Source organism: Balaenoptera ricei, chromosome 5, assembly GCF_028023285.1.
Source record: "Balaenoptera ricei isolate mBalRic1 chromosome 5, mBalRic1.hap2, whole genome shotgun sequence".
NCBI lineage: Eukaryota > Metazoa > Chordata > Mammalia > Artiodactyla > Balaenopteridae > Balaenoptera > Balaenoptera ricei.
In genome coordinates this window covers 55,748,399-55,762,912 of record NC_082643.1, presented here as the reverse complement: position 1 = coordinate 55,762,912, position 14,514 = coordinate 55,748,399, and the positions used below count along the sequence as shown (strand labels likewise).

General features: G+C 35.0%; 1 protein-coding gene across 1 annotated transcript in view; it reads right to left on the bottom strand.

Annotated features, from left to right (window-relative positions):
* LOC132366473 (UDP-glucuronosyltransferase 2C1-like) overlaps window positions 1-11,997 on the bottom strand; it is a 30,663-nt gene extending 18,666 nt beyond the window's left edge. The window contains exons 1-2 of the mRNA XM_059924068.1: window positions 11,277-11,997; window positions 5,029-5,186 (exon numbers count right to left, since the gene is read on the bottom strand). Coding sequence (XP_059780051.1) covers window positions 5,029-5,186; window positions 11,277-11,997 — 879 coding nt within the window. The remainder of the gene's footprint in view (window positions 1-5,028; window positions 5,187-11,276) is intronic.
* Window positions 11,998-14,514: the final 2,517 nt, after the last annotated feature.

The window sequence follows — 14,514 nt, the reverse complement described above, 5'->3', positions numbered from 1 at the left end:
ATGGAGTCATAGGAGAAGATATTTGCAATGGCTAGATCAAGGATTAATAACTAGATATTCTAAATTACAGAAAGAATTGATATTACTTGAAAAAAAAGATTATCCAAAAAATATACTAAATATATGAGTTTCACAAAGGGAAAATAAGAATAACTGATAAGTTTCTGAAACAATGTTCAACTTTGCTATAAATGGAGATTACAAATAAAATTCATCAGTGTGATATCACTTTACCTCTATGAAACTGACCCATATTAGAAAATAGAATAATAATCAAGGTTTAGATAAGATGTGGAAGATGTAACCCCCTAAGCATTCCTGATGAAACAATACATTTTTATAGATATTCAGTGAAGTTAAATGCAGAAAAAAATTAAGTATGCCTGTGACCCATGACACTATCATCCCACTATTGGATATAATTCTCAAATACATGCATAGGTTTGCAATTTTTCCTCCCAATATTCTTTGTTGTATGATAGATATGGGGACACAAATTGTCCTTTGTGGGGAATAAATACATATACCAAAATTCTCTGCTATAATCAGAATGAATGAAATGGATTTACAAATAGAAACTTGGATACATATGAAAAAAATTATATAGACTAATAAGAATGAGAAAGTGTGAATTATAACATAACATCATTTATATAATTAAAAAACTCAAATCATTTCTACATATAGTTTGAGGATCCACAGTTATCTGTTTAAATTGAAATAAGATGATAAATATTAAATGCATTTGATTGGGTGCCCACTGGTTGTGGGGTAATGGAAGAGAAGAAGATAAAGAAAAAATGTAAGAAAAATCAACCAAAAGAGATGTTTGTCATGGGCTGATTATGGAGTGGAATGAACTGAGAGTATGATTAATACATTCTGTCACCCCGAGATGCACGAAAAACAAAGAAAAACAAATTCTGTAATTCCACAAACATATTGTGGCATTCAAAATCAAACTGACATTTTTATCATGTTGTAGTGCGAGGGAAATTTTTCACTCCTCTCCCCAACATTTTCCTATGTCTTCCTTACAAGGAAAAGATGAAAGTCTGAGTCTTACTGCAGATCCTTAGTTGGGTCACATTCACTAGAGGATTGTTGTGCTGAGAGTTATAAGAACACACATACATGATTAACTGTGATTCTCCCTCTAGTTCTTCAATAGATGGGGCTAAATTGTAAAAAGAAAAGACCCTGTTCCAAAGATACTGGCACGAAAACAGAAATATAGATCAATGGAACAGGATATAAAGCCCAGAGATAAACCCATGCACCTATCGTCAACTAATCTATGACATAGGAGGCAAGAATATTACAATAGAGAAAAGACAGCCTCTTCAATAAGTGATGCTGGGAAAACTGGACAGCTACATGTAAAAGAATGAAATTAGAACACTCCCTAACACCATACACAAAAATAAACTCAAAATGGATTAAAGATCTAAATGTAAGACTGGACAATATAAAACTCTTAGAGGAAAACATAGGCAGACCACTCTATGACATACATCACAGCAAGATCTTTTTGACCCACCTTCTAGAGTAATGGAAATAAAAACAAAAATAAACAAATGGGACCTAATAAAACTTAAAAGCTTTTGCACAGCAAGGGAAACCATAAACAAGACAAAAAGACAACCCTCAGAATGGAAGAAAATATTTGCAAATGAATCAACAAAGGATTAATCTCCAAAATATGCAAACAGCTCATGCAGCTCAGTATCAAAAAAACAACAACCCAATCCAAAAATGGGCAGAAGACCTAAATAGACATTTCTCCAAAGAAGACATACAGATGGCCAAAAAACACATGAAAAGATGCTCAACATCACTAATTATTAGAGAAATGCAAATCAAAACTTCAATGACGTATCACCTCAGACCAGTCAGAATGGCCATCATCAAAAAATCTACAAACAATGAATGCTGCAGAGGGTGTGGAGAAAAGGGAACCCTCTTGCACTGTTGGTGAGAATGTAAATTGATACAACCACTATGGAGAACAGTATGGAGGTTGCTTAAAAAGCTAAAAATAGAATTACCATATGATCCAGCAATCCCACTACTGGGCATAAACCCAGAGAAAACCAAAATTCAAAAAGACACATGCACCCCAATGTTCATTGCAGCACTATTTACAATAGCCAGGTCATGGAAGCAACCTAAATGCCCATCGACAGATGAATGGATAAAGAAGATGTGATACATATAAACAATGGAATATTACTCAGCCGTAAAAAGGAACGAAACTGGGTCATTTGTAGAAATGTGGATGGACCTAGAGACTGTCATACAGAGTGAAGTTAAGTCAGAAAGAGAAAAACAAATATCATATATTAACACATATATGTGGAATCTAGAAAAATGGTACAGTTGAACCTGCTTGCAAGGCAGAAATAGAACGCAGATGTAGAGAACAAATGTATGGACACCAAGGGAGGAAAGGGGGGGTGGGATGAATTGGGAAATTGGGATTGACATATATACACTAATATGTAAAAAATAAATAACTAGTGAGAACTTGCTGTATAGCACAGGGAACTCTACTTCACTGTACAGTAGAAACTAACACAACATTGTAAAGCAAGTATACCCTAGTAAAAAGAAAAATAATAAAATAAAATATTTTTTAAAAGTTCAATTTTTTAAAAAAGTATCCTTGTCTTTATGTCTTTATTCTATATTGTCATCTATTGCTCTAATGTCAACGGTCAGGTTTTCAGGAATAACCCCTCTTCACAGAAGGCTTAGGCATCTAGTTTATAGTATTTTGATCCACCCCAAGTTCTGTTTTTCACTCTGGGTGATGTAATGCTCACAAAAAGTAGCCAGTAAAAAGTCATGAGTTCTTATTCCTTGACTACTAATGTGAGACTACTGCTTATGGAAAAGGCAAATCTATGGAGAAAGTAAAAAAAATGGTGATTTCCAGAGATTTAGGGACAGGGAAGGATGAAGAAGTGGAGTACAGGGAATTTTTAGGACAGTGGAGAGTCTGTATGAGAGTATAAGGGTAGATACATGTCATTATATATTTATCAAAATATAGAATGTACAACACAAAGAGTTAACATTTTTGTATGCAATGGACATTGGTTGAGATTAATGTGAATGTCGGTTTATAAAATGTAACAGATGTGCTGCAGGAGTGTGGGATATTGATGGTTGGGGAAGCTGTGCATGGGAGGGGGCAAGAGATAGGTGGAACTCTCTGTACTTTGTGCTCAATTTTGCTGTGAATGTGTCTCTAAAAATAGTCTATTAATTAAAAAAACACAAATACTACATAAATCTGTTCCCTGAGATTAAACCAATGTATTTGATAGATGCTTGCTAGACACTGCATTGTACCGCATTCAGCATATGCAAATATGAACAAATCATCTTCCCTCACAACTGCTTCCCTTTCCCTCTTCTCCTCGTAAATGATAATATTCTCTACTAAATTGCCTGTACAAAAAATAAATAAAGAAATGTAAAGAAATGACATGTACAAAGAAACAAAAAGCCAAGGATTAATTCTGGAACTCTCTCCCTTAATCTCCAGCCTATCAGAAAATCCTATTGACTTTCTTTGTAAATACTTCCTAAACCTCTCCATTTCTACTGAAAATTGCTATCATATTGTAGTTTGGATCTCTATAACGGCTTGCAGGAACTATTGCACCTCTATCTCAGCTCATTTCCCTCCTTTAAATCTTGTTACATTCCAAACAATTCAATAGATAATATTTATGAAAGGGTAAGTTGTATCACGTTACTGCTTAAAAATTATACATTGATCATTCATTGACCTTAAATTTGAAGTAAAGAATACTTAGTATTGCCCATTTGTTTATTTATAACCTATCCTGCGATCACCTCTCCAGGCTAATTTCTCTCCTCTATTCAAACCAAACAGGTCACCATTACTGAACTTATGCCAGGATTTTGGGTGGGCCATCCATCTCTATTTGATCTTTTCTCAAACTACTATAATTTCCCTACTATGTCCATTTTTTAGACTAGGTTATGCAAAATAACTTTCAGCTCCAAAATCTCAGTGGCCTAAAACAACACCTTATTGTTACCAAGTCCAGGCTCGCTTTGCTCGCTGCAGGACCGGCCAATGAACTGAAGACGAGGTGTTGAGGCAAGGAATACGACTTTATTCAGAAAGCCGGCAAACTGAGAAGACGGCAGACTAAAGTCTCAAAATAACCATCTTATCGGGGTTTGGATGCCAGTTTCTTTTATAGCACAGAGAGTGGGGGGGAGATGAGGAAGTAAAGTAAAAAGGCCATAAGTTTTGCAAATATCACCTAGAACGGCCAGCCTCGGGGAGGGGATGTGTTAATTTCTTCTTTCTTGTAGCCATCCACAGGTGGACAGGGTCTGGATGTTTGCCTGAACAAAGGCACTTTGGTTTAACATTCAGGCAGAGGGGTAGGGTTCCCCAAGGCAGGCCATTATGTACAGACAGTATCCTTTTAGTGAACAAAAGCAGCGGAAAGCAAAGGTTAAAGTAAAAGAAACAGATCCAACATGTAGTCAAGATCTGGCTCTTCCCTGTTACATTATTTCTTTCTCATGTCATATGTCCATCTATTGAGCTGCAACTGTTATATATATTCTTTAACCAGGACTCAGATTGGCAGAGTATCTACTCTGGAACACAGCCCCCAAAGACATCACAAAGGAAAAGAGAACTCTGGAGTAAGTGCACCTGACAATTAAGTGTTGGCCCTGGAAGTGATACCTGTCACTTCAGTTCATGCTCATTGCCCTGAGAGTATTGGACGATTCCACTAAACTCAGGGGCTAGGGACATTTTTGTTGTCAAATGTCTGGCATATTTGATACGCATCACTAATGATTACCACAATAATGTAGTAAATACTTAATGGTAATGTAATAGTCTAAGGTGGATAATTCCCATTAATTCCTGTGTCCAGGTTTTCAGTTTGAGGATCAAATACTAAAAAAATAATAAACTAGAAATGATTCCAGGAGGTAAATACTCAGAGAAGCAGAAAGGAGCACCTTAATTCCCTTAGGCAGGGGCTTTGCAGGCTTGCAGTGCAGTCCTCCAACGAATTCAACGTTAGGGAAGTAAGGGAATGGAAATTCGAAATCCCAGTAAGTTCGAATCAACCACATTTCAGCTTTCCCCATAATCTCACATAATGTGGTACGTTTTCCTGAACAAAAATAGAAGACGATAGAGGGAAAACAATCTGATATGTTAAGTGAGACATGTTTTACCATAGAATTTTCTACGAAAAATCTTTAAAGAAGCAATATTAGTTCTATGCAACCCATGAGAAATCAATAGGCCTTTGCCTCCCAAGAGTACACAATACTGAGATTATGAATAACCAAACACAGATTTAAGTATGGAACAAGGCAAAAGCCTGCTGCTTTCTCTCTGCCAACAGACTCTTTCTGCTTGAGCTAAGCCTGAGCCCCACTCCAAGCTCAGAATCAACACGTGCTCCGAGCAATGAACAAGAAACTCAGCCAGTGATCCCAGCCTACTATGGTAGAGTCTCCTCGTCTTCTGGAATTCCAATTTATCTCATCCTCATTGCTCCAAAAGCCTCTGATATCTTTTAAAAACAGCTTTTGAAATTTATCCATCTTTTCTTCTGGTGTTTGGGACTGTGCTTCCATAACTAATTATATCCTATCAGGAATGGAAATCTTTTCATAAAAATTTAAAAGTGATTATTCCTTTGCTGTACATAATTATAGCTCCTGTTTTACAAGACTTTGTCCTCTTTGGTGAAGAGAGAGCACTGCATAATAATTTGGTGATGAAATATTTGCTATTTTGACATATTTAGATGATAAACAGTACAAAAGGGATACCTTTGAACTGAAGTGGAAATCAAGTGAACATTAACGGAATAAAAACTCAAATTAGTGACTCTGAATTAAATCATTTTACTTAGTTTGGAACCAGAGCTTCATTTCTGAATTCTATTCAATTACTGTGGTATAAGGAACCTTACCCAGAGTTTTGGTGTCCTTTTGAAATACGTACTCCATATCACCGATAGGAGGAAACCATAGCTATCTGGTTTCTCACCGCATGGCTTTTTGAATATTCTCCTTGATGTTCTAAGTGTGCTAAAGTTTTGATCAGAAAATATAAGGGTTTTGATCTGACCAGGACAATCTATCTATGTAAGAGATCACAAGCAAATCTCAGTAATTTAGGGGTTTTATTCTGGTAATGACAAAAGTATTCAAAATCCAGTTTCAGACCCAGTACAGACCCCATATTGGAGCCCTATTTGTATCAGCCATGGGTATAATTTTATTCTCTTTGTGTGATGCTTTACTCCCACACTTTTTTAATGACAGTTTTATTGAGGAATAATTTATATACCATACAATTCTTCTTTTTAAATAAACTATTCAGTAGTTTTTAGTACATTTATAACATTGTGAAACCACCACCATTATTAAATTAAAAAAAATTTATTACTTGCAAAAGAAATTCTGTATCCATTGGCAGTCATTCTTCATTTCTCCCTCTTCCCAGCCCGTGACAACCACTAATCTTCTTTTTCCTTCATTTGCCTATTCCAGAAAAACCTTCTTTAACTTAATATAAATGAAATCATACACTATGTGGTCTTTTTTGCAGCCTTCTTTCATTTAGCATAATGTTTTTCAAGGGTCATCCACGTGGTAGTATGTATCAATATTTCATTACTTTTTGCTGCTGAATGATATTTTTGTAGGGATATACATTATTTTGTTCATTCATTCATTAGTTGGTGAACTTTTGGGTTGTTTTCACATTTGTCTACTATGAATAATGCTGCTATGAGCATTCATGTATATGTTTTCTGTGGACATATGTGTTCATTTTTCTTGGTTATAAACCTAGGAGTAGAATTGCAGGGTCATATGTTTGGTTCACTTTCTTTCATATCAAGATGACATCTTTTTCCTGTTAATTCTCCACTACTGATTTAGTAATCTGGTGTGCTTAATGCTTCTAATTGAAATGAAGATAATGTTGTAGGAGAAATAAAAAAATAATTGATCTGAATAAGGAGATTGTGAGAAAATATCTCAGATTTGGAAGAGCTTTTCCAAATTTCCAAAAGCAATGCCACATTTGATATAATGCTAGGGCATTTGTTGAATGATTAAAGGATTATTTACATCTTCAGGAAAGTGTGCCTACATTTTATTTTGTTATTTATTATTGATTTATTGTGGACTTTTTTGTTCAGGCACTGTGAAGTTAAAAACTTGGCATGTATATTTCTGTCTGGTAGAGAAGATCACCCCCTAAATTATGATTTTATTGCCCTATTAGACATTGACCATTTTTGTGTCTAACCCAATAGTATTATCCTAACATTCCTTTGTCTCCCAAAACGTTATATTAATATTTCCTCAAAATATGGTTTGAACCAGATACCTTCTTACTTGTTTCCTCCTCAATTATTTGAACATATCTATGACATGATTCAATTTATAATTGTATAAGTTATGAGTTATAGTGTTAAAATTTGAAAAATATACTTGGAATACATTTTATAAGGAAGATACTAAATTGATACTGAATGACAATCTATATCTAATAGCATTTTAAAATTTATAAGAGTAAAAGAAATTTTTTCTTCTATTTACCAAGCCTTTATTATTCTTTCTCAGATTATTGATACGTTCCCCAAAAGAATGTTCTAAGGTGCCAAGAGCTAGCGAGGAATCAGAGACAGAGTTATGTCCTATAACTTATGCCTCACTATAAAACAGCTTCCAAAACTGAGTACAAAATTGCTGGAACCAGAGGTAAACAAATAACTTCAATACACCTGTAGATCAGTCACTGCTTGATCCATGGCTCAGAAAATGTCAATAGGATGAGATTTTAAGTTATCTTTTTTCGGTTTTGCCTTTTGCAGCTTGGGCTGTGACTCTGGGTAAGAGGTGGGTACAGCAGTTTCTGTCCACATTTTTTTTTTTTAGGGTCAAGCCTAGAGATATAAGCACCTGTTTCTGTCACAGAGTGCCCAGAAAAATCCTCAGTGCAACATGTCGATCTTGATTAGGTCATATGCCTTTTTTGAATATATGGCATATTCCTGGGCAGCATACTTCATTAGAAGCACCCATATTGTTTGTGAGTTGTTGAAGAAATAATTTCCCAGAGGAAATTATGAACAGATATCCGAAAAAGAAAAAAGGAAGTGGCTACATAAAATAATAGATCACAACTATAAGGGTAAATTTTAATTCTTTAGGAATAAAATTAATTTTTAGTAATGATAGGGCATTAGAGATACTTCTGGTAAAATTAGTAGCAAAGAAAACACTTTTAAAATTCATATGGAAGTGCAAAAGACTCCAAAGAGCCAAAGCAATTGTGATAAAGAAGAACAAACCTGGAAGCATCACACTTTCTGATTTCAAGCAATATTTTAAAGCTGTACTAATCAAAACAATATGGTACTGGCATGAAAATAAACCCATTGATCAGCCCAGAAATAAGCCCATGCATATAAGGTCAACTAATATTTCACAAGGCAGCCAGAAATACTTAATGGAGGAAGACAGTCTTCTAAATAATTTTTGCTGAAAAAATTGGATATTCACATGCAAAAGAATGAAACTAGACCCCCATTTTACTCTGCTACAAAAATTAACTTCCGAAGGATTAAAAACATAAATATAAAACCTGAAAAACCATAAAATTCCTAGAAGGAAACATAGGGGGAAAAGCTCCTTGACACGGGTCTTGGCAATGGTTTTTTAAATATGACACCAAAAGCATAAGCAATAAAATTAAAAATAAAAAAGTGAAGACTACTTCAGATTTAAAAGCTTCTGAACGGCAAAAGAAATGATCAACAAATGAAAAAGCAACCTATGAAATGGGAGAAGATATTTGCAAACCATGTATCTGATTTGTCATTACCACCCAAAATGTCTAAGGAACTCATAGAATTCGACAGCAAAAAACAAACAAAGAAAAATGCAAATAATTCAATTAAAAAAATGAGCAAAGGACCTGAGTAGACATCTTTCCAAAGAAGATATTCAAATAGCCAAAAAATACATAAAAAGGTACTCAGCATCACTAATCATCAGAGAAAGGCAAATCAAAATCACAGTGAGGAATCACTTCACACTTATTAGGATAGCTGTCATCGAAAAGACAAGAGATAACAGATATTGGTGAGGATGTGCAGAAAAGGGAACACTTGTTCACTGTTGGTGGGAATGTAAATTGTTGCAGGTACTTTGGAAAATAGTATGGATGTTCCTCAAAAAAGTCAAAATAAAATTCTTACTTCACTCTCATGTCCACTGCATCATTATTTACAATGGCCATAATATGGCAACAATCTGTTTTCCAATGGATGATGGATAAAGAAAGCATGGTTATATAAACAATGGAGTAATATTAAGTCATGAGAGGAAGGGACAACCTGCCATTTGCATAAACAAGAATGGAACTTGAGGAAATTGTGGTAAATGAAGTAAGTCAGACTGAGAAAGACAAATACTGTTTGATATCATTTAGATGTGGAACCTCAAAAGAAAACAAAACAAAAAAGAAAAAAAACGTTTCAGAGAACAGATTGGTTGTTGCAAGATCCTACGGTTGGAGGGTGGGCACAATAGGTAGGTAAAGGTGGACAAAAGTTATAATCTTCCAGTTCTGAAATAAGTAAGTCCTGGGGATGTAATGTACAGTATGGTGACTATAGTTAATAATACTGTATTGAATATTTGAAATGTGCTAAGAGAATAGATCTAAAGTTCTCATCTCAAGATAAAAAAGACTTTTAACTATGTGTGGTGATGAATGTTAACTAGAGTTATTGTGACGATCATTTCACTATATATACAAATATAAAATCATTATGTTGTCTACCTGTGATGAAACAAAACGATTTTAAGGCAGGACAAGAAAAATTTAATGTAAAATTTTCTCTGCCATTTGAGCTACCACCCTGTTCCCCTTTAGTGTACATTTTGCATCTGCATTGTACATTAACAAGATCTCCTTAGAAGACACAGGAATGTCTGCTCGCAAACAAAACAAAAACGAAACAAACAAAAAAGCCAATTTCCTGCTGGTGCCAACAAGGTATCTCCTTACGATACAACATTCTTTCCTTAATCCCCTAAAGGGTCACAGTAACTCATTACTCGCTTTGTTGGCCTATGTAAACCATCAATACATTACTCTGATGTATAACCCTTTGATGTAAAACCCTTTGTCTCAGAAACATATAACTGTGCTTTGCCTTCTAATGGGTGAAGCATTCCTCAGAACTTTCTGAAAGACTGTCTCCTGGGTTATAATCCCCACATTGGCTCAAATAAAGTTTTCCATTTCTTAGATTGACTATTGATTAACTTTTTCATCCACACCTGAAATTAATACAATGTTATATATTAATTATATCTCAAAAAATCTAACTAAATACTATAAATAGGATACTGCTTCCTCTAAGATAACTAATATACTATGGAAAATCATCCTTAACACAATTAAATAAAAGCTTCTTTAATAAAAAAAACCAATTATGCAAAAGGAAAATTAAAGTGGTTACAGACTTGCTTAAATTGAGAAAAGCTTTGCGCTCAGGGTCAAAGCTCTCTAGTTGACCTCTAATGCAATTATGAATAGAACAATAACAACAAGATAACAATGAGATAAGTTTAAAAGTCTAGAAACATAGTCCTTTAGAGAAAAATCTTCTTTGTTTCTCCTTTGGAAGACAAGAGCAGATGAAATCAAGATATATTTATTTATTTTCCAGTTTCATGCTTACCACTTCCCAAGTCCAGGAATCAGTCAATCAAGCCTTGATAGGATGCAAACAGAAAGCCTGAGAAACAGCAGGTTAATCAGAAAAAAAAGAAGTGTATACAAGGAGAAGTAAACAAGAGAGAAATAGTCCAAGGTTATGGAACTTAAGCACACATCTGATTTGGGTTTTCCAGATGTCAGATTTGGGTTTTCCAGATACTCTGAAAAACAATTAGTAGCATCAAACAGAATTTATGGAGAAATATAGAGAATATTCCTTCTCTGATATATTTGCAGTACTCAATGATCTAAAAAAAAAGAAAAAGTTTAAAAAAAGAAAGAAAAAGACTTGTTTTTATTGTTTTCACTCAAAACAGTTAAGCAACAGGAGCTTGGGTCCTCACTTAAAAAAGGCTTTTGTAAGTTTTCCTACAGTCAGATAAATATTCACATTTTACATATGAAATAAGAATCATTATTACATGCAAGTTTCTCTTACCTAAAATCTTGCTGTAATACTCATCCCATTCTGCAAATGCATAGTATGAAGACATCATATCACTCATTGTATACAATAACCAGTTCTCCAGTCTCTGTATAAAAGTCATGTTGTCTGTCAGTCTTGATGTGATGCCAGGAACATATGAAGACAGCACAGGAAGCCTAGCACACAATCTCTCAATGACATTCCCATAGGAAAACCGAAAAGAGTATATAAATGGAATATTGAGGAGTTCAGCCACCAATTCCCCACAAAAGCTTAAAGGGTCAGCAATACAGATATCAAATTTAGCTGCCTGTAGCCTGCTGAGTAAATCCTTGTCTGTGACAGCACTGTCACATACTCTTTTGGCTGATGCGAAAAAATTGTTTATAACTTTTGTCAGTTTCACTTGCCTGTCCCACCATGAAAGTTTCGGCAGTTCAAAAGAAAGTGTATAGAGATCAGCACTGAACTCTTCCATGAAACTTTCTTTACTTATTGAAAGTTGAAGTATCTCCACATTAAAGGGAATCTTGGTATGATCAAGCAGAGAACTTGTTGAAGGTACCAGGATGGTTATCTCATGCCCATGAAGGTGGAGTTCTTCCAGAATAACTTTTAGATTAATCCAATGACTAAAATCTATGGGCCATACAAGTACTTTCCCAGTCCTTCCAGAGTCAAAGAACCATAGATGCAGCATAAAAAGGACACAGAAGCCTTTCACAGTCTTCATGATATTAAGTTCGCTCAAACTAAATCTGAGCTTATACCAAGTGCATGAAACTCACAATCCAAAGATTTGTCCTTGACCCTCCCAATCAATTTATAGTAGGTTGGGCTGAACTTTGAGTTGTGTACTTTGTATTGAAGAGTAAAATGAAACGCAAGTGCCTTGATGGAAAAAAAAAATGTCAATAAAGTCAATAAAATAAGTTAGGGAAAAAAAACAAACCTCAGAATGAGAGTTACCAAACTTCTTTTAGAGGATATCAAAAAAAGGGGGTGTGAAGTTAAACACAACTCCATAATAATTTCTAAATAATGTTAAGAAAATCCATCATCATCTGATGCATATTCAAATAAGACTAGATTTTTTGGATCTTTTTCTCTGCTTTTATTTGAATGTTCTTTTGAACAAAATGGTCTCTGTAGTGTTTCTCATGTTGATAATTCTGCTAAATATTGCAGATAAGAATGAGGCCATCACTTACTGCCAGAAGGAGAGAATATGCACACTTTGAGATGTTAAGGCAGAGAGATTTAGATCCAAATGTTCTGAAGCTAAATTCAGTGCCTTTCCTGCTAAATAACATCTATCTTTAAGAGAAAAAGAAAAAGATATCTTTTTACTGTTATTGAAGATAGGAGTTCAAGTTCTGGTTCTCATCAGATTAATGTTATATTGAGAAGAGATATCTTAGAATGGAGAAGTCATGAAGAACATAACTTGATAAGCTTATCCTTCCTTCCAGCACATCCAATTCTATTTTCTTTGCCTTCCTGTTCTAAGATACTTTTTATAATGTAAAATTCTATTTTTTGCTTGGATCTTCACAACTGGAAGACACTACCTCATGTAAAAATGGATTCACTGATATTTAGGACAATAACTTCATCTATAATCCTTTTGCTTAAAAAGTTGATTTTCCTCTAGCAATTAATCAATAAGAATATATGATGATAATAACATTATCATGAGAATAACTGGTCCTTAATAAAAATATAATTGTGTAATTATTCAATTGCTTACTATTTCTATACATTCTACTCACAAATTATAAATCAACCTATTTTCATTTGTAGTCTTCACTGCATCTATCTGACTCTAGTCATTTTTATAACTAACTTTGACTTACTGCAGTACACTTCTGATATCACTGCTTCAACTTCTGCATACCTGCAACTCACTCTCCATAAAAAACTTTTCTGATTTTCAAAAAAAAATCTGTTTTAGAAATTATCATACTTGAGTAAAATGCTTTAATAACTTCCTCTCGTCTATATATTAAAATCTATACTCTCTGAAATGGCCCACAAGATCCTGACTTGCTTTCTAATCTTATGTTCTTCCACCTCCATTGATATCAGCTTCCTTTGAGGTTTTCATGGTAAGAATTTCTTTTCTGTAGTGACATCAGCAGGGCTGCAGAATAGGATATCTCTACTGTCATCCCCACAGAACAATGATTTTGGCAGTCCCCCAGGGGTGAGCATAACTTTCTGGGAATCAGAAAGTCCAGTGAAGAAGTTTTGTCCCACCACTGGAGCAAATAATTCCAAGAACGTGTGCATTGAAGAGGGTAAGATGAATAGTTTCACTTTTTTGGGTCAATCCTTTCCCAATTATTGTGGCTTAGTGCCAAGAAAGATCCATGTGAAATGTAATGTCTCCCACAGGGGAAAGTGAAATTGTATGAGTGAGTGCCTGGTTTCCCCAGCAATAAGGAATGTCCACTTTTTCCTCACCTTACCGAGATTACTGAGGTGATCTGAAAAGCTTAGGGACTACGAGAGGCTGGGATCATTGCCAGGCCTTAGAACTCATCAAAGCAATGCTACTAACCACTTTGTGATTCTTCCTGCTAAACAATTTGTGGACTCCATCAGGATTCCCACCATCTCCTTGGGCACCTCATCTGCAGACCCCTCTGAGTGGCCACAGGTTTCTCCAATGCTTTGTGTACCTCACCCACACCACTCTGCTCCTCCTCCCTGACCCACAGAAATGTATCCTTCTGTGCACTGCCATGGAAAGCGGGAATTAGCAAGTGCAGAAATCGGACCCATATCTGTTGGATTGGAAGAATACTCACAAACTAACATTTCAGGACTTGGTACTAGGGAAAATGAATGGGAGACTCTCAACATGTGGCTTGCATTGTGGGATCAAAAGGAGACATACAATCAAAAGAAATCCCCCTCAAGAGGAAAGAAGCAATGTGGAACAGACATATCCATAGAAATGTTCTGAGAAAGTCTAAAAAACACCTCATATCATACAAGGAAATCCCCACTGGAATATTATTGGATTTCTCAGTAGAAACTTCGCAGGCCAGGACAGAGTTGGTTCGTATATTCAAAGTTCTGAAAGACAAAATCTGTGACCGAAAATATTTTACCTGAAAATGATGTCCTTCAAAAATAGAGAGAAATACTTTCCCAGAAAAACAAAATCTGAGTGAGTAAAAAATTACAGACCAATATCTTTGACGAATATAGACATAAAATTTTTCACTAGGACATTAGCAAA